The following is a 21518-nucleotide window of genomic DNA, read 5'->3' as shown; positions in this document are numbered from 1 at the left end:
AAGGTGTCTGCAGTTCCATTTTCAGCACAGAGTGGAACTTTTTTGCTTGCTGTTGTTTTGCATAACATAACTGATACTGAAAAGGAGGGCATAGTGATCATAATGAGGAATCTAGCTTATATTTCTTCTGGATGTAGCTTCATGACTCAGACTAATCAAGTGTCTTTTAACATCAGTTATGAGACTTGCCAGGTTATTTTAATATTCTTTATGATAATCTGTGAGCCATGACGTGGCAGTCCAGTTTGTGGGGAATTCTGTCACTTCTGGGTTTTTACTGGGGAGAGTTTGTGCATCTTTAATGTATTTGATAAATATTTAGCTAGAATACATAGTACTGATGATGAGAAGAACTTTTTACACAGTAATCCTAAAGTAACAGCTATAAGATTCATGCAGCTGTTTAACTAAATGAGGACTTTATGAACTGGATAATTTCTAGTATAAAAGTTTATGTTATGCTATTGCTAGCAATTTCAAATTCTGTTTCTGAGATGGGAAACTGAACTCCTTCAAAGTCTTTTCAAATTTAGATGAATTTAGATTGGAATTGTTTTTTCTTCAGAATTTTGTTCTTTCCCAATCAATAGTACATGGTTTTGAATATGTTATGTGTGCATATATATATATATATATATAAAATATAAGAACTTGTGACAGTCACTCTAATATTATTATGACATTTAATTAATTGTCTAGTTTTAATTATCTATTTTATAATATAAAATTTCTTTTAAAGTATTTTATTTTTATTCATTAATCTGATGTTCAGAAGTGAAAGAAAAATCTCCAAGCTAATCAGGCAAAGAATGCGCCTGAACCCTTGTCTCTTGCACTCTGCCTGAATGTTTTATTTAACAAAACATAAGCACTGTTAAGTGTCTCTTTTTAAGTATTTCTTGTTAAGTATTATTTTTTATTTATATAATCTAAGAAAATATTTATTTTTAATTATTATATTTGAATATTTATAGACCTGGTTTCCACTTACAGAGCCTTTGGTATCTTCACAACCGGTTACCCAGGTTAGCTGAAAAAAGGTATAACTGAAGGCATCTGGCTTATCTAAGGCCACAAAGAGAGAATGGATTCTGAGTCCTTGGGCTTTCTAGCTCTCAGTATTTTTTTCCAGATAGACCAACTACTGTGAAAATCAGTGTCTGTATTGTGTTTACAAGGCAAAGTTTTGGTGGCAGGGGGGCTGCAGGGATGGCTTCTGTGAGAAGATGCTAGAACCTTTCCCCCCATGCCCTTCATTCTGTGTAAAACCTCTATTGATTCACTTGTCATCTGTGCCTTTTTGGAGGGGCAGGATGTTAGTAATTTTTAAAGAAATACATTGCAGTGAACTGCATGAAATAATAAAGCAAAAGCCATGGTACTCCAGATGAGATTCAGTTTAATACCCTATGTCATTCTTGTTTCAGGCAATCTACAGTGTCCAGTGTTTATTTTTCAGGTCTGGATAGCAAGGCAGATTTGGCGTGGGGCAACTCTTGTAACAAGTGTTTCTGCTATTCTCATGTTTTCATCCAAATTAAGTTTCAAACTAGCATTTGGCAAAGATTTTGCTCTGGATTGCACAAGGATACCATTATTTTCCTAAATAAGACTTTTGGATGGTGGTGCTGCTCTTTGCTGTCTTTAAACGCTTAGGCATTTATGACACCTTTTAAAAATGTCATAAGACTAAATGAGAAAGAGAATATTTTCCCCGTCAGATAGTACAGAATTAGGGGAGTTGTTACAACAACTAGAAGTAGATCTACAGAAGAATCTAGATATATTCTTGTCTGACAGCTGAGATGTCAGCACTTAAGAATGGAGTGTACGGAGCTACTTAGAGAGCAGGTTAGTAGGGCAAACCAGTGCAAGAGCCAGTTTGTCCTAGATCACATTGCTGAAGAAAATTAAGCATGGAGACGCCTTTCTCAGCTCTGAAGTCATGATCGTAAGTCCTCTCCTGGAGTTGGGCTGACTTTTTCTTACAGAATATAGTCAGAAGTAACAGTGCCTACGTTTTATTAAATAAAGCGTTCAGGCAGAGTAGTGCAAGAGATAAGGGTTCAGGCGCATTCGTTGCCTGATTAGCTTGGAGATTTTTCTTTCACTTCTGAACATCAGATTCATGAATTTCCCGGTGGCGTAGCTTATTTGTCACATCTTGCTGAAGCTACTGCTTTGCTTCATTTGGAAATAATTAATCATTGGACTAATGCATGGGAGTTGACCCCTTTGCATGGTAATTGAAATGTTCATCTGGGAGAAGGATTTTGGCTGACTAATCCCCAAACTACTGAATATTGAAATGCTTTATATTGAGTAGTTGACAGAGCAGAAACTGTTATACATCTGTCCATTCTTCCTAGTGAGTGTCCTCATAACTTTGTCATTACTTCATGCTCATTCTTTGACTTGTTGGCCAGTGAGTCTTTTATTATTCTGTAATGAAAGATCAAACCCGATTGGTGTTCCAAGAGGCTGCATTAACCAATATGCTTCTGGTGAAAAGGGTTACTGTTACGTCTCCTTTAGCCACTTTTTTTTTTTTTTTTTTTACCTTGTTTGCTTAGGCATTTTGTGATTATGGATGTCAGAACAGTATAGAGTGGAATATTTGCCGAGGGGGTGGGTGGTGGTGATGGTGGTTCGGGTTGGGATGGGATGACAGGTGGACGGGGGCCGTTTTGATTTGCTGATGTAATGAAACTTACTGACTGCCTCTAAACTGCAGGATTCAGGAGCACTTCCCTGCTCCCAGGTTTGGGTTTGGGTCAACACACCACCCCTCTACTGCTCCTTGATTTCATGGGAATAAAATACATAAATAAAAGTCATGTGTGTAGCTGTAGCTTTTGAAACAGAAGGATCTGATGAGAATGGGAAACCATGAATTTTGGCAGACACCTTCAGTATTTCTGGCTAGATAGCAACGAAACATCGTAACTTACTTCCACCTGACCAGAGCCTGGATACTGTGAAACATTATTTCATTATGTCCATGTTGAACATTAGCAATTTGCAGGCTTTATAGAAAGATCAATCCTGATACAGCATGCTTGGCATAACTCATTACCAAAGATGTGTTCTGCAAAAATCAGTTCTCTGTTCTTTGCAGAAGAAAGCCATTTGTTAGAAATATTCTCATTGCCTATAATCTTCCACTGTGCAACTACAGTCATGCCATGTTTCACTCTCAAACGCTAGCAAAGCAAACTATCTTTGCAGTCTGAACTTAGAGGTAGAACTTCTTGACAGAAATGCACTAGACTCCTCCTGAGTATTGGAAGATTTCTATCGAAACCAACCAAGCAGTAGCATTTGCACACTGGGAAGAAAAATATACATTGTTCTCTGCCTCTGGGTTTTCATATAGTGCTCAGATAGGAAAGGGACAGCTATTTCATGTAAACTGAGAGACTGGGTACATTTTTGCACGTATTAGTGCAAATGTCTCTACAGTCCAGCATTAAAAGTCTAGAAATTGCACCACCATAGGCCTTAATGTATGCTTATGGAACATATTAAATATCTACATTAAACATGCTAACTGATTCTGTGTAGGATTATCTGTTATATAAACACTGAATTGTATTGAAAATGTACGTGTTTAATCTACAAGGTATGAAGTTATATCATTTTTCCAGGTTGACTTTACCTCACCTAACTCTAGACTCCATTGTAGTCTGTAAAGACAGCTGGCATCCCTGAGGAATGAGGGATCCATCTGAAGATAAGCATCTGATATAATGAGCACAAATCACCCTCTAGAAGCACCAATTTCTTTCCGTGGTGTGTACAAAGGAAACAGCAATGATGAGCTTAGACAAGACACTTGAATATGACATGGCCAAAGTCAGACCAGGTTAGCTCCCAAAATACTTTCAGAAAACAATTAAACAAAGACCACCGTTCTATTTGCTTTTTTTCTTTTTTCTCTTTTTCTTTTCTCTTTTCTCTTTTCGCTTCTCTCTTCTGTTCTCTTCTGTTCTCTGCTGTTCTCTGCTGTTCTCTGCTGTTCTCTGCTGTTCTCTGCTGTTCTCTTCTCTTCTCTTCTCTTCTCTTCTCTTCTCTTCTCTTCTCTTCTCTTCTCTTCTCTTCTCTTCTCTTCTCTTCTCTTCTCTTCTCTTCTCTTCTCTTCTCTTCTCTTCTCTTCTCTTCTCTTCTTTTTGTGTGTGCACATGTGCGTGCTTGCGTGTGTATGTAATCTGAAGAAAAGTCACAAATTCCTTGAAGGAGAAAAAGGCACATGGAAACCCAAACTTCAGTTCCCCATTGTCAATGCTTTCTCTATGTCAAAATTAAAACAATAGTTTCTTTGAAGGTAGGATAAATTTGGTCTCAAATACTGTTTTAGTGACCATGATCTCTTGTGAAGAGATTGATTGAATCCTAGTGATACCCACAGGAAATTTATATTGCATTCAGAATTCAGTACAGAACAAAACAGGTTCTGATAATCAGTATTGCCCTGCAGTCAGGAGGAGTATGTGTTGAGATGTTATCTTTTATGCTGTCTTATTGAAGCTAAACTGTGGTATTCTGATATAAGAACAAAATTAATTGTGGAAGTTAGAACTGAATTTGATGACAAATTCAAGTTTGATTGACAAACAACAACTCTTCAGTGGAACTTGGGGATTAAATATTTCAACAGAGAAAAACGAGGTACAAGAAGTAAAGTTCTCATGGTAACATCCTCCATCTGCATATTGTCTGTTTTCTATTTAAATATGTTATCTTTGCATTGCATTAATGTTTGTCATTGCATTTTTACCATTTACATTTTACTAAGTACGTTTTGAAGGTTTATACGGTTTTTATAAGTTATAGTATATAGGCCTGAAAGTAGATAAGTGTTATGCTTCAATGATATTGTCAAATACTTGCAGAATATCTTCAGAAAGTGACAACACTGAAACAATCTTTGCTTATCCTTGTTACCTGCTGCACTGCCAACCATGTTTCATGCTGTCATTTAGAAATGATTCAGTATACTTGAATTTTGGCTCCAGACCATCTTTTCCCAAAGCCATGAACCTAGACTGCTTGGATAATTGAATTTTCTTTGTTAGGTTTGAACAGGAGGACATAAGGCATAAATCAGTCAAGTAATATAATTTATCAGGTGTCGCTGCTGCTTCTTTCTTATTTAGAGCTGTATTCCTTAGCTACAGGCTAGAGTAGAATATTATTATAAATATATGTGCTTTATTAGAGCCTCGCTTTTAAGGCAAACTAATTGAATTTGGCTGGGAATGTTGCAGACTTCAAGAAGAATCAGGCCAATCAAAATCTCATTACAGGCTTTTGCAAAAGCATTTTTTTTTCTCCTGTACTAGTCAGGGCAGGTAACATGTCTCCAAACAGGATTAATTTCTTGTGGAGTTATAAGACTATTCAAATTTGATGAAAAACTTTAAAAAAAAATTACTTAGAAATTGTCAAATCATCTTTGTTTAGATCTGTATCATTTAACTTAATTGGACAATTTTTTTTTGTTATACATGCTTGCTAGGTATAATAGAATAAGTAAGTCAGCAGGAGGGCTTTGCTAATTTCTCTGTAATTTTATCCATATTGAACAAAGCATAAGCACTTAGTATCACAGAATCTCAGGATGGTCAGGGTTGGAAGGCACCTGTGGAGATCATCTAGTCCAACCCCCTACTAAAGCAGGCCCTCCTAGAGCAGGCTGCACAGGGTCACGTCCAGGTGGGGTTTGAATGTCTCAACAGAAGGAGACTCCACAGCCTCTGGGGAGCCTGTTCCAGGGCTCTCTCACCCTCAAAGTAAAGAGGTTTTTCTTTATATTCAGCTGGAACTCCCTGTGTTGCAGTTTGTGCCCGTTGCCCCTTGTCCTGTCGCTGGGCACCACTGAAAAGACCCTGGCCCCATCATCTTGATACTCGCCCTTAAGATAATTGTATGCATTGGTAAGATCCCCTCTCAGTCTTCTCTTCTCCAGTGTAAACATGCCCAGCTCTCAGCCTTTCCTCGTAACAGCGGAGATGCTCCAGTCCCCTCATAAACTTTGTAGCCCTCGACTGGACCCTCCCCAGCAGTTCCCTGTCTCTCTTGAACTGGGGAGCCCAGCACTGGACACAGCACTCCAGATGTGGCCTCACCAGGGCAGAGCAGAGCAGCAGGATCACCTCCCTCAACCTACTGCCCATGTCCTTTCTAATGCACCCCAGGATAAAATGAGACAATAGTTTTCTCCTCAGGTGTCAGTTTGTACCTTCTGTCTTCCCTGATCTTAGAAGGTGGTGGTTATTTTGTCCACAAAATCCCTGTGGTTGCTTTTACTGAGTTTTTTGCAGTACTTGTCGTTGCTTGTAGAAATATTTGCTTTAGGGAAGCACAGCTGCCTGTTCAAAATTTTACTGGGATCAAGAAGTTAAATTGCCTTTTCTAGCCTTGGTGTGCAGCAGTTTATTAATTGAGTATGACTTCTAAATGACTGAAAATCAGCCTGTTGGTAGACTGCAATCAGAAATCATACATTCTAGTCATTCACAGGGCTTTAAGTCAGTCATAGGCTTTCTGAGAATTATTTAGTTTAAAACCTTTGAATGATGAACTTATCATAAAGGCCAGATCTGGATTTGATTCACAGCTGTTCTGTCTGTCTTGGGAAAACAATTCATTAGTTCACTGATAATGCCATGACTGATCATTCTTTTTGCAGATTTCACAATTATTTCTGTAGATAGGCTTTCAATACAGAGAGCCTGTGTGTTGTTTTAGCAACTAGACTTGTGCTCTTACCAAGCCAAGGACATTGGCCCTCGCATTCTGTTTTAGCCAGATATTTTCACCTTGGGGGTAATAAGCTGAAATACAGAAGGCTTAATGTTTTCTGTTGGGTGGCACAATCTGGTTGCTGCTCTTGGAGGTGGATGCCAAGCAATCAGAATGTGGCCCAAATTGCAAACAGAGGCGACATGGATGAAAACCACAGTTTAATGAGAAAGGCAGGAGTTTTTATAGTTTCATGCTACTTGATCTCAAAGATTACACTGGTTTTGTATTTATATCTTCTCCTATTGAATTTGATGTAAACTGTGATACAGACAGGACTCAGCTCTGTATAGCCACTTACTTTCTGAAGTTTTTCTTGAGGAAATTCTACAGCGTAATCTTTTGGTTAGTTTTACATTACTCCCCCTGCCCCCCATCCCCACCACCGTCACAGTTAATAAACAGTATTTCTTAGCTGAAGAACTCAATGATTCTTACTCTTCATCCATTTTCCATAACTTAACAAGTTAATACACATCAGCTGGCCAAAGAAAGGAAGGGCTGGTTGGACCTTCCATTTGCAACAGAGTCTTTGCATGGACAGTTACAAGAGCTCTGCAGACGCATAATAATTAGACCATGAGTCTTCTTTTTATATTAATATTAATATATATGTGTATAATGTGTGTGCATTTATAATACATGCATATGCATAAGTATGTATTTGTGTGTATGTACGCATATGTACACATGACTTATTGTCCTCATGCTGGTATTAGGTTAGGCAAATTCACCCTAAAGATTCATACTTCTTATTAGCTTCTCAAAATAGCATGTGAAAGTACCAATATTCTAATATTAAAAACTTGTTAGGAGGGTGCCTTTATTAAATATTAGCTATAAAGGATATTGAACAACTTTTATTAAAAGAGACTGCATGATCTCAGTCGTAAAAAGAGAAAATGCCTCAGAAGTGCAAGGTCCTGAAACTGAAGGGGTTTGTTACAAAACACTGTCTCATTACTTTAACTTTCAAACATGTCATCTTTTATCTTAGATTTCTTCTCTAGTATCTATCTGTTTTCTGTTGTGTCTGCTGCTATGTTTATATGCAATGCTTTTGTTCAGGCCACACTTTTTTTTCTTTTTCTTTTTCTTTTTTTTTTTTTGTGTCTTTATTGTCCATGAAGAAGATATTTACGGTTTTTGTAGAAATGCAGAGGCTGCATTGCATTGATGGTATACTTACACAGTCTGAGTCTTCTGTCACTGCCAAAGGTGCTCTTTACTGTTTTGCAAGGTAGCCATTCTGTGCCTCTGAAAAAAATAATCTTTCTTACTCTTTTCTGTAATATATCTGAGAGGACTGCCTGCTTAGTTTCTCTCCCCACATCTTCAGAAGCCTAAACTCTTATAAAGCTCAAGAAAGATACTTAGAATAATCTATAAAACAGATTTAAAATGCATCTGTTCATGGTGTTCTCCTTTTACAAGAAGTTGCAATTAACTTCTGAATACAATCAGCAAAGGAGATTTTAAATGTGGAAAGTATGAATATGCAAGAATAATAAGAAAACAATCATTTCTTGAATAATCAGCCAAATCTCCTTCTTAACAGAAGAAATGGATTACATTTACTGCTCATATAAGTCCAAATAAAAGTAAAGCAGGGCTTTTTCTACTTTTTTTTTTTTTCATTGTAATAAAATATCACTTAATTGTTTAGGTTGGAAGGGACCTTTTGAGATCATCTAGTTCAATCCCCCTGCTTGATCAGTCACCTAATACTGGTTGCCCAGGACCTGGTAAAGTTGAGTTTTTAATATCTCCACAGATGAGACTACACAATCTGTAAGGGTAACCTGTTCCAGTATTTGACCACACTCAGAGTAAAGAGGTGGATTTTTGGGGTTCAGATTAAATACTGGGTTTTAATTTGTGCCTTTTGCATTTTGTCCTGTTGCTGGGTACTGCTGAAAAGAGCCTGGATCCCTCTTCTTTATTGTCCCCATCAGGTATTTTTACACATTGATGAGATTCACCTGAGTCTTCTCTTCTCCAGGTTGAACAGTCCCAGCTCTCTCAGCCTTTTCTTATATGAAGGATGCTCCAAGCCCTTAATCATCCCTTGGCCCTGCCCTGTAATTGCTTGGATAAATTCCTATCTTTCAGGTACTGGGGAGACCAGAACTGGGCCCAGCACTTCAGATGAGATCTCACCAGTGCTGAGCAGAGAGGAAGGATCACTTCCCTTGACCGACTTGCAAGGCTTTTACCGAGGAGCCCAGGAAGCCGGTGGCCTTCTTTGCCACAATGGCAAACTGGCTAGTTCACAGTCAGCTTGTGGTCCACCAGGACCGCAAGATCCTTCTCTGCAGAGCTGCCTTCTAGATGGCTGGCCTCAAACTACTGTTGCATGAGGCTGTTCCTCCCCAGATGTACTACTTTGCATTTCTCCTTGTTGAACTCTGTGAGGTTCCTCTCTGCCTAGTTGTAGTGCGACAGAGTCCTCTGCTATGTCAGCTACTCTTCCCAGTTTCGTATCATCAGCAAACTTGTCCAGGTTTTAAAGAGGATTGGACCCAGTACTGGCCCCTGGCATACATCACTAGTGACATTCTGCAGCTGTACTGTGTGTGACTCAACATAACCCTCTGGGCCCAGTTGTTCAGCGGGTTTTCCATCCAATGCACCCTCCACTTATCTAGCCCATACTTTGTTGACTTGTCAGCAAGTTATGGGAGTCAGCATCAAAACCCTTACTAAAGCTGAGATACGTAACAACCACTGTTCTCCCCTCATCCATGAACCTAGTCACCTCATTGTAGAAGGCTATAACATTGTTCAGAGAATATCTAGTACTGTATTTCCAGAAGGTAAACTGATGTTTTTAATATTATTAGTGTCCTAACTTTAATTTTTTACTGTGCAGTTTATGGCTGAAGAGAAAATTCTAAAAGCCCCTCTATGAACACTGTATGAATTACTGGAAAACTGTGAAAAGACTGTTCCTTGTCTTTTATTAAAAAATATTTTTTTTAATAATTTGGAAAGAAGAAAACACAGGGGAACACTTGCTGCAGACCAAACTCCACACTGAAAAGATTCTTTGGAATATTCTTCTGTTTGAGAGCTAAAGTACTTCAGAGCTTTCCCGTAGGATATTCCCCTCCCCACTCACCAATTTGTCAGAAGAAATCTAATATTGTAATAGCAAATAAGGTCACATATTTTTCTTAGGACTGAAAAAGCTACACTTGTCCTGCAAAAAAGTCTTCAGAACATCCTAGTATTGATGTGAATCGATGCACACTGTTGTGTTTTACAAAGAAAATGACTGGCAATCTAGTCCAATTAACACTTTTTTCCATTGTTTACATTGCTGTTAATAACTAAAAACCCCTTAATTTGTAATTCTGGTATAAAAAAAATACTATTATTTTGGTCTCACAGCCTACTGCATGCATAATCTGGGCATTTCCATGAGAAAAGTCATAAAAAATTGCAAAAACAGGAAAGTGGACCTGTATTCATAATTCCCATACTGTTTCTCTGTACTTGCTCCCTTTGTGGATTTGAATGTACGTCATTTTTCTTGAAATGCTGCTTTTATTACCTGTGTAATAGAATCTGGCTCAGCAGGAGAGAAATAGTTTCTCTCTATAATCACAGAAAGGTTTTACCTATTTTTAGTAATTTTTTATTGCTGTTCTGCTGTTTTCATATTAATTTCAACAGTTTCTTATTACAAGTATTTCTGTGTTGCTGCATCATCATTCCAATTTTGTCAGTTATTATCAAGTGTTCAGGAAAAATATGCAAAGCCTCATCTACTTTGGGAGGGCTGTGAATGTACTTCTCAGGGCAGAACTTCAGCATTATTACTAATGCCATGACCACAGGCAGAAATAGGGTGTAATTGTTTCAGTACTGGACACCACAAATGAGGGGCTCCTCCATTCTGGTTATCCAGAACACTGGTCCTCTTCAGTCCAGGACTGCACCCTTCACATTATTATTTGTAGCTGTTTTCAGTACGCGATTCAGTATGTCTTCTGCTTCTTTAGCTCCATCTGATACTCCCACAGTGCCTGTGCTTGTGGGTAGGGTATAAAACAATTTGTTAAGAATAAAAATTTGTGCTTCAGTTTAAGTGGCAAACAATCCTGCATTTCTCCACTGTTGATGATACCATTCATCTGTACTTACATTAGCAATACTGAAGCCAAGCACAGGCAGGCAGCCACATCCTCTGCTGGTTTAAGTACTATTCATGGGACCTTCTGTCATCACAACCACTTAAATAAGTGCTTGTGATAAAAGCAGCAGCTAGTGGTTCATTGATCATAGAGTTTCCAGTGATGCTAGTACTGGGGAAGGTGAACTGCTTTGGCAACAGTAGGAAATCCCAGTAGTGTTGCTGGAGGTGCTTAGTAGTGGTGCTTAGAGGTAATGCTACAGCTCAAGAGTGAGTTCAGTGTCGTGGCCAAGCCTGAAAGTGACAAAGATACTCAAATTAACTGTGGATTATTAGAACTTCACGTGGGACTACATCCGGGCATATTGGTTGTATGCTGTGAATGAGATTCTGTGTGTTCCCCTTTCACTGATTAATAGTGGACCTTCTCTATCACTGTTTAACCTAATGCCTTTTCTCAGTATTAAACTCACTTGGAAAAGATGTTTTCCACTGCCAGATGGTTACTTTATCAAGTTTTCTATCATGTGTGCCTCCAAAAGGCTGACCTCCATAGCTTGCATATGATTTAGAACACTTCAACTCAGTGGAAAATAAACTGTTTTTTAAAGCAGTAAAACATTGCTCTTCACAAAGGGGTGTCTCACTAGACTTGGTGGAGTTATTACTGTACACTATCTAAGGTCTGACTATGGTTAGGAGAAGTACTGTGCATCGCTTTCTAGGACACCCATGAGCCCCTGGGCACAGCAAGCACTGGTGGAGGCAGGCTGGGTAGACCAAGTGAGCAGAGCCCTGCGGTAGAGCCAGGGGAGATGGCCCAATGAGTGGTCACAAGCAGCTCAGTCCTGTCTTCTGTGCAACCTTCTTCCTCTAAAACAGAGGCAATAATACCTATTTTCTGATTACAGTTCCTGTGCAAGGGCAAGATAATTTTTATCAGGTAAATTGACTTTAGATCAGTCAATGCAGCTGTAAAACTTTAACTAAGAGTTGGGTCCAAGTCTTCATTGTAGTTCTCTGCAAGTGATTGTGAAAATTTTATTATGGAAGCAATTCTGGAGATAAAACTAGGGTTTGGACTGTAAGGCTAAATGACAAGACCCTCCTGGTCATATTACTGTTGGAAGCCTAGGAGTAAATTTGAAAAGGTTGTTTTGGGGTGAGATACTGTCTTAATTCAGTATTGGTTTTTTTCAATTCTTGTTTTATTAGGATTGTCAGGGGATTTCTTGCGTTCTGGACGATACTCTGCTCATACCATCAACGGTGCCTGGTCACCCTGGTCTCCCTGGTCTCAGTGCAGTCGTGACTGCAGCAGAGGTATACGTAATCGCAAACGGGTCTGCAGCAATCCTGAGCCCAAGTATGGGGGTCTTCCTTGCCTTGGCCCATCTCTAGAGTACCAGGAATGCAACATTTTGCCTTGTCCAGGTAAGAATCAAATGAAATGAGTGAAGTATGTGAAAACAGCATAACTCATCTTCAAGGCTATATCTTGCAGTAGTTGGTGTGTTTGGATTTTTTTAGTTGTTGGGTTTGGGGTTTGTTTTGGTTTTTGAATAAAGTGCACCTCATATTTACCTTTATAATAGAAGTGGATCTGGGTAAGAATCCCATGGGATGTTAATCAGTCTATGATCAACAGCTCTGCATTTTTTCACCTGTGAGACTTTTACTGTAAACATATAATTTTAAGAAGTAAACTTATAAGAGAAAAAAGACATAATAAATCTGGCAAGACATGAGAAATCTCGCCTAGTCTTTATTTAAACTGAAAATATCATTTTCATCGCAGTGATTGCTGGCATTAAATCAGTGTTACTGTGTGAGGGTAGGGCCTCCAGCAAATAATGTTCAAGACCTATCACCAAACTAGGTGGTAACTCAAGTAGGCCATAAAGATTGTTCTTGGAATCTTGAGCTTCTGCTTCATTGGAAGTTGTTTTATAATTCTATGAAAAGGATTTAAAGTAGAATATATGTTTTCAAGAAAGCCTTTTGGGTTATAAATCATTTTTGTGCCTTAGATATTTTGGGAAAAAAAAAATCTTGGTTTCAGTCACCTCTCACCCTTCATAAAACAGACATCCAAATTCAAAGGCATTTGAGCATTGTAGAGGCTTTATGGAAAAAGAAAGAGGAAGGATGCAGGAGAACACATGAAGAAAATAAAGTGCAATTGGAATAGGAGGGAAGAAACAATAGAGAGGAAGAAGGATAATGACTGAGAGACTTCTTTCTGGTATCAACAAGTAAATTTAGAAATAAGCTTTCATACATCTTTATGTGTAACAGTGCTGCGTATTTGGTTATTGAAGTCTTGGAGATTTTGGCATTTATTCAAGTATGGACCTGAAGGGTGTGTATTTATCTATCTATCTCTATGTGGTTACAAGTTAAAACTGTGTTACCTATATGAGAGATATACTTTTCTAATATGACTATTTTGTCCACTTTATAATTGCAGTGCTTCCCTAAGCCTTGACAGTCACTGTCCATACTGTGCATCAGAATTGAAGCAGTAGATTGGTGCCAAAGATAGGGCTTCCCTTTCAGAAGCACACAGTTTCTTGAAAAACATGCTTCCATCTTGAATTTAACCTAAGTAATGTACTTTGGCAGATATACAACAAATCCAGCAGCTCTGTGAGCATTCTGGCTGTTCAGTGAAAGTGAACTTTTCTGCAGTTTCATGGCTAACAGGAGCAGCAGGATTGCTTGGCAATTTGGATGCCTCAGGCAGTGCCCTGAGGCGTATGAGCCTCCAGCTCTCCTGCTGGTGGGCCACATCAAGGGAATTTCTGTTGGGTATCCTGCTTCAATCTGGGTGAATGCCCACTGAGACATCAAGGTTCTGAAAGAAGCACCTGTGCACAACAGGCCAGCGCTTCCTGGTGAAATTTTCTTGCTGTCTCCAAGGAGGAGGAAAGCAGCTTTAGATGCTCAATTGGTAGCTTTTCTATCTGGCAGTGTAATCATCTGAGTTGATCAAGGGAAGAGATTTTATGCTTCTCTCTGAGCTTAGAGGCATGGTCAGTGAAGGGTGGCCATGTTTTCTATATCAGACAGTGTGTGAGAGAGGTGAGAGGTGGAAGGGAATCAGCCAGCAGAGAACCAACAGCTGGCAGAGAATTATAAAATTGTGGCCCAAATATTCTCCAGATTTGCACAGCATTAGTAGATGCTCTAATTATTTAGTACCTGAACTGCAATCATAATTCCTTGCTTTTCTTAAATAATAAAATTATAAAAAATTCTGTTTCATGTGACTGCACTGTTCATCTGTGAAAAATGTTGGATGTTGACAGTAATGCATTAGGTCAAAGATTTAGGAGGCCATTGTACTAACACGTGGAAGCTTCTCCAGGGATACATGCAGTAGGTGAAGCAAGATAGAACATAGCACCTCCTCATCAGTTCCTTCTTCCCTTGCAAAGGGAAGCCCTCCATGAGACACTTCCTTTGAAGCATGTGGGTGATGTGGTAATAGCTACAGCTCTGCTCACAAGCTTTAAGATACCCAATTGTATTACCGCACTGCAGTAACTGAAGTATATTCATTAAATGGGCCCAGACTATCCATAAAACAGGACTGGGTTTGTTGTTCATCCCTTGCTGTTGATTATTAAATTAAATGCTGTCTTGAATTTTGTTGGATTTTTTCGAAGTTAAAATAAGTGAAAGGTTTTCAGAAGTGGTACTTTCAATTAGCTCTGTGGCTAGTACACATATTTTCTGAAGGAAGTTGTTCCAACCAGGAAAACACAGTTATGCAAACATAAATTTGATGTAGAGGCCCTTGTTGTCTATGAGATAGCCAATACCCAAAACTAAACCACATGAAGTTGTAAGGCAGAACTTGAAATTGTGCTTTGTATAGAAATTATTCATTCTTCTGCTGTCTCTGATTTTGAAAATATTTTTAAAGATCAGCTGCCATAAAGTGTGGTGGGCCTTACAGAAGCAAGAAGGGGTGTCCTAATAGATCTAATAACTTTTTTCACAGAAAAGTTTCATTTCTCTTTTTAGTGCAAAGCAAATTTGAATAAAGATGTAGAGCTTGAATTTAGATGTCTGATAGCCTGTGAGGAATCATGAAGTTCCTCAGCTACAGAACTACTGTTTGCCAGTAATTAATAAGAAATGTAAGGGGCTAAGTCAGATCTCAGTTAAATCTGAAGGGAAAACATTGCAAGCGGTAGATGCAATTGATTATTTTTTTTCTTCAACACATGGGAGAGTAAAAAGTGATTGTGGAATAAGGCTTATCCATAAATTAGACCTGATTATAAATTTGTAGAAAGGGAATAAGTTTTTATTAGAGAAGCATACTGATGAAATTGAATTCTCTCAATTTTTAATGAAAGTTGCTGAAAGTTAAATTGTTGGGTAAACATGAGCATCTATTAGGTTGACACTCAGAGACCTCATCGAGACAGGGGAGACATAAACAGTGCATGGGTAAAGAGTCTTTGGTCCAGGCTCATGCATACACAACCTGGCAGACCCCACAGCAGGGAGGGTAAAAGCCAGTAAAAGAAAGTGTGAGTGGATCACTTTCCAGCCTCCTTGTTAACCACTGTGCTAGGGACCAGGCTTCATTTCTTGGGTGCTTATATTTAAGACAGCTATATAAAGTCATTCCTACCCTAGCTATCCAAGTGAATTTCTAAAATGTCCCTGTTAGGCTTTGATCACACAGCCCTTGCAGGTGTTTGTGAGAGGCTGGTAGGTGCCCATCATCATGGTAAGGACTATACCCTCCTCACATAGACTAGGCTGTGGATAGAGTTTCAGGGACTGAGTAGACAGAAGCAGACGTCAGACCCTTCTTGCCACTGTCAGCATCAAACAGAAAAGCAGGGACTGCGTAGTTCGTTCTTGCCTGTGTAAGAAAGTGAGGTGCGGACAGAAAGGCTAAGGACTGTGAGGAGATTTTGTTTTGGCCTTGACCTGAAAGCAATGGACTTAGTACTAGAAATAAAAATGCAACAAAAAAAAGAATTTGATGCTTTCTAAGATTTACCTGAGCACTCTTAAGGGTAAGGACAGTTTCACCTGCTCCTTGTTGGAACTGCACCATTTCATTACAGTCCAGTCATTAGCCTTTCAGAAATACCCTGGTTAGTAGGAAGGGGTGAGATGACAGCCATAAAGAAAGCCTTCCTGCTAGTGCAGGCTCAGGTTCTGCTTGGCTCCCTGTTCTGCGTATTGCAGACAGGATCAAAACCTTATGGTGTAAACTGCTGAAAAAGATGAGTGATGGGGAAATATGCTGAGCAGTGCTGAAGTCATGCTGAAAGTCAATATGATTTTAGGCTTCTAAATCAATTAATCTGGGCTCAGTGTCATCCTGGAAGATGCTAAGTGCTCTGAAGGATTGACACAATGAAAAAGCCCATGGAGCAATCACTGAGTTTACAAGGCTCTATTGGCTGGTTAAGTGTCTTGCAGCATCATTTTATATATACTTATTAATGTATTGATAGCCAGTAATTTATGCTTAAATGTGCTGCAGGATCTCAGAACTTCAAAAAAAAAGACAAGCCATCTAGAACCTGCCTTCAACAGCTACTCTGAAATCTTTCTTGATCCTGCAGGAGAGAGAGAAATAAATTTTTCCCACAGCTTGTAGCAAAGTAAATGGTCCACAGACATGTGGATTGATAGCAGTAACTGGGCAGATTACTTTTCATTCATAGTGTTTGAAGGCTGAATATATGATAGTAAATTGGACAGTGCCAAAAAATTGCCAGGGGTTGTACCCAGGCCCGGGAATGTGATTTGTCTGTATTGTACAAGTTTTAGGATGATCCCGCATACAATTTTGCCATTGACTAGCTAGCACTCTCCCAAATAATCTGCAGAAATAGTTTGAGTCAGTGTAGGGTAAGGCCTGTTGCCAGTACTCTGTTTCCCTGTAGCCAAACTGCTTTGACAGGAGATTTTGTACTATTGTCTTGCACTAGCAAATTATGCTTTGGCCCTGCGCCTCAGCTGCTTTTTTATGGCTCAGAGATGTGGTGAATAGAGTTGAGCTGGCAAACACTGAACAGCCTCAATAACTATGGGAAGGGTCTGTGAATACTCACTGACATTTCTCTTTTCTTTGAGTTACTAATATATGGTTAATATGAAAAGAAAGGAATCTATAATTAGACATATTGGGGTTTTGTTATCCTTGGGGGGTTGCGAGATATTTATATTATGAAGAGAAAAAGATTAAGAGAGGCATTGTTTGAATGGTAAGTTCTGCAAATTTACAAAAATTGCAGGAATTTACTAATGAAAATATTTGTTTGCTTGAAAATAATAATAACCAAGTGTAAGGAATTCTGCCCTAGTTCTCAATCTTACACATCTCATCAGTCATTACTGTAGGAAAACACAACTTTTTCTTCAATTTTGTTTCATTTTGTTTCTTGTTGCCTTCTTTTTTATTCTTTTGCACATAGGGACACTTGGCCAATGTGTCTAAATTAGTAGCATGAGCTACAGGAGTTCCTGTTCCGTCTTCTCAGAGCATAGTGGTGGATCCAGAGGGAAAGGACAGTTGCTCTCTCTTAGATTTGAAATTATGATTCTTCATGACAGCATTTTGGGATTTTACTGGTTTCAGATTTTTATTATAGTAGTTTTACTTTAGTTTAGTTACTACATTTTGGCTGAGAAGAACTGAATAAATTAATACATATCACTAAATGTGCTAACAGCAATAAAGAATTTCAAATATATAAAAGTCCCTGAAAGACTGTTTAAGTTATTTATGTATCCCCTAAAGCCAGTTATTGCTGTTTGTTTGGGGTTTTTTTCCTTCATTATTGTTTTTTTTTTTTTCTCGTTTTGGTTTGGTTTTGGTTTTTTTTTTTTTTCCCCCTTGCAGTCATACTTGGCCACAAGAAAAAATATATTTAAAGGAATGGACAAAATTTACGCTAAAGTAACTTCCTAAAACGGGGGTGGGAAATCACTGATCCAATAAAGCTTGTCTCTGAGGCTGCTGAAGCCCATCTCTCCACATGCATTGATCTCTCTAGGCTGCTTCTGTAGCCAGTGAGGACAGGGCTGAACTGCCCTTTGGAAGCAACTCTTGCTCTTCTAGCATATATAGGCTCAGTTACAGATTTAAACCTGGGTTGATCCTGAGATTTTCTTGTATTTTCCTTAGAAGCATTCATTTGCCTTCTGTGTTTCTGCACTGTACTATGTTGAGCATTTGCTTCATCCAGCTTGCTTTTATAAGTAAGAGGTATCTGTAGCATCACAGAAACAAGACTTTGCCTTTGCCAGCTATGAAGAAAAATTGCTCTTTCCCACACTGAAACATGCAGCAATATCCCACAGGATTATGAAAAAACAGTAGGCTAAGTGATGTGAAATGGGATGATCCCCAGGTGTCTGGAAGAGAGCAGTACTCTCTTGGGTCTGTAGGCTGCCCAACACCCAGTGCTCCCGGATTTAACATTTACTCAACCACTGGGAAGCACACCATCTGCATTTCTGTGGGTGGAAAGCACTGCTGCTGCACTGTTTGTACTCCTTCATGCATATAGAAAAGACTGATCTCTCAGCATTTTTTATTCTCTTTTGCTACACTTTCAAAAAGATGAACAAGAAAAGTTACAAACCTAAAGGCATACTCCAGAAAAATACAAAGATTTTCTTTTTTTTTTTTGGTTGTTTAAATTTGAAATGAGACCAGGCAGTATATGAAAGAGGCTGCAATCCTATCTGTGTTCTCATGAAAGCACGTGAGGTCAGTGTGTCTGCCCACGCTTCCTTCCACTTCCTTGTAAAACCCAAAGTGCATAGCAGGGTATCCAGTTTACTTAATTGTCTCCTGGAAATTCTCCACTAGTGTGGATGTTTTGCCAGGTCCCCAGGAGATCCCATTTCTGTACACTGTTTCTCCGTGGTACATCCTCTTCCCTATGTTTTTTTTGTTTTTTTTTTTTTTTTTTTATTATAGTGAAGAAATATTCGTTAACCACAACAACAGCCAGTAGGCAAAAAGTTGTTTGCTTTACTATAAAGGAAAGAGCATTGTTTGAGTGCACCCTGTTAGCTGAAGGGTGTCCTCTTCCAAAAGGGACCAACCTCAGTAATTGTCAGGAAACATAAAGACTTTTTGTATCTTTCATTGTGGAACTGCTTTAACGACTTTGTTTTGTCCAATAGCTCTATGAAACTTATGTAAAGAAACTGTAGTGACTGGAACTTCCCTTGCAGCTGTGTATTTTTTCCTCCTATTAGAAGCAGAAATAACATTAAGGACTCCATGACAAAAGGAAAAAAGAAAGAAAAGAAAAAAACCAAAACAACAAAATAACAAACAACAAAACCCAGATGGTGCTGCGTTGCTAAGCAACTTTAAAGAAAGATGAAAGAAACCGCAGAGCTCTATTTAGGTCTTGTAAAAACTCAAGCAGTAAATACCCACTCCTTTGATCTTATTTAACCAGGGTGATGCTTTATCATCCTCTGTTGCTGAGAAGGAAAACTTCTGGGGACAAATAAAAGAGGTAGTTATGATAGTCCTTGAACGACCTAAAGGTTTAGGATGGCAGCCTGTCAGTAAACAGTTGCTAAAAGAACCAGTTATAATTACACAGTTCAGCTCAATCATGATCAAATCTAACATTGTCTATTGTATTATGTCTGTCCTTTCCCATCTTCCCCAGACCCACTTCTCCCTTTACATCCAAAGTCTCATAGCACAGGCATGATCAATGCACTTGTGGAACATAGCAACATTCCTGCATGTTGCGTCGGACTCTGTGCTCTCAGCCACCTCTAGATAGGTGGCAGATGGCAGTTTCAAGTGCATGTGCATTTGTAATTCCCACTCTGGTCCATTGAAAAATAAGTAGAAAATGTTGGGGGTCACTGTCTCCGTTACAGTGAATAAGCCACAGGTAGTCTGCAGATAGTTTGTCTTCCACCTAGGCAATCCCAGGCTGTCATTCTGTTTTGTGGAGGTCTATACACTGCCGCAGGAATCGCCTCTGGTTATTCATTTGAGCTAGTCAAAAATCATTTGAAATAAAAAAGATAAAAGGGAGTGTGTCTGGAAAGGTAAAGCCTTAATATCACATGAAATTAATAGCTTAGGTAATAGCTTCTGTTTTTATTTGACATAATTTAAAAATAAATACAAAAGGCAAGTTCTGAATAAAAGATGCCATATCTGGAAATCGTTATAAAATTGCACAGTATATTTCACCTGCACTGAAGACAAATAACCTGTGGCTTTATAAGATATGAGCTTGCATAATACCACATTAACAGAGTTATCTCAAGCAAAAACACGTATTTGTTCTCCAGTGACTAGATGAATAAGGGAACAAGTCAAGCACTCTACCAAGGTGCAGTATTTATTTATCATAGGTGGTATAAAACTCTGTCATACGTCTGTATAGCTAGATGGTTTGGCCGATAAATATATTTTGGAAAATATGTAGCAATCATTGAATTCCTTAATAATGGAAATAATTTATTTAAATTACATACTTGGAATATAGTACCAGATTCCTTGAATCCTGTCTGTCCAATCAGGCTATTCAGAGGCCAGATACATTACTTGAAAAAGTTCTTACAACTATTTTTCTTAGCAAGGAAGTGCCAACTCCATGCTTTCTTCATTTATAGGTTACAAATGTTGCAAACAGTACAGAGAATAAAATGTTATATATTTAACAACGTCATTTACAGGATTAGTATAACAGCCTTATGTATTCACTAGTGAATTACCTGTCTGAGTAGCAGTTGAGAATCTGAGGGTATGCTGTATCTGAAATTACATTAAAAAATGCACATATAGGTTTTAATACCAAAATAACTACATTCTCCTAGCTCATTTTCTCACTGTTGCAGCCTTTGCATAGAAAACTTTCTACTCAACTCACCAAGTGCATTTTTGATATACAATGCTACCAAAACAAAATTATTATGTTTTTAAGTGTTCTGCATCTCTATCTAAAAGAGGATTTAAATGCAAGTAGTGCACAGGTATTTTCATTGTAAGTTATTTTTTTTCAGATTTGGAACCTCCTTTTTTTTAGTAAGAGAAAATTATGGAATAGCATTTCAATAAACCAGTGGAAACTAGTTTATGCCTTGAAAGGCTTTTTGATTCATTGAACATAAAGGATCAAAAGGAGTTATTTTGAAATGCTGGATTAATGTTTTAGAGACTTCAATGACAATCAGTTGTTTCAAAAACTATGAAGTCTTACAAGGAATGTCTTGAATGCACAGTTAAAATTGTGTACAGAAAATGTGTACTTACCTAGTATTTTTGAAAATAGGCAATAATGAGTTTCTGCTTGTGCAGCAAAACACCTACTGCTCCTGTGAGTGATGGGGGAAAAAAGGCAAAACTCCTGCTCAGTTTAGGGTTCTGTCGTAAAACAAAACTTTACTGGCACATTCCATTTATTTTACTTAGGGTGTCATCTATTAATGTCGGTTGAATTACACACTATTTCTTGTAATCAGTTGCAGACATGTTAAGTCATTTCCTTACTTAAGAAAGCAAGTGATAACACTTTAGAGGTTTGAAAAGTTCATTTTT

At 38.4% G+C, this 21518-nt stretch overlaps 1 protein-coding gene across 5 annotated transcripts in view; it reads left to right on the top strand.

Moving 5' to 3' along the window:
• SEMA5A (semaphorin 5A) overlaps window positions 1–21518 on the top strand; it is a 350426-nt gene that overhangs the window by 312755 nt on the left and 16153 nt on the right. For all 5 annotated transcript variants that reach the window (XM_027798610.2, XM_055705236.1, XM_055705237.1 and 2 more), the window contains exon 18: window positions 12158–12376. In XM_027798610.2, the coding sequence (XP_027654411.1) occupies window positions 12158–12376 (219 nt within the window). The remainder of the gene's footprint in view (window positions 1–12157; window positions 12377–21518) is intronic.

The sequence above is a fragment of the Falco cherrug genome, chromosome 3 (assembly GCF_023634085.1).
Source record: "Falco cherrug isolate bFalChe1 chromosome 3, bFalChe1.pri, whole genome shotgun sequence".
Lineage (NCBI taxonomy): Eukaryota > Metazoa > Chordata > Aves > Falconiformes > Falconidae > Falco > Falco cherrug.
This window is presented reverse-complemented; position numbering and strand designations above follow the sequence as displayed.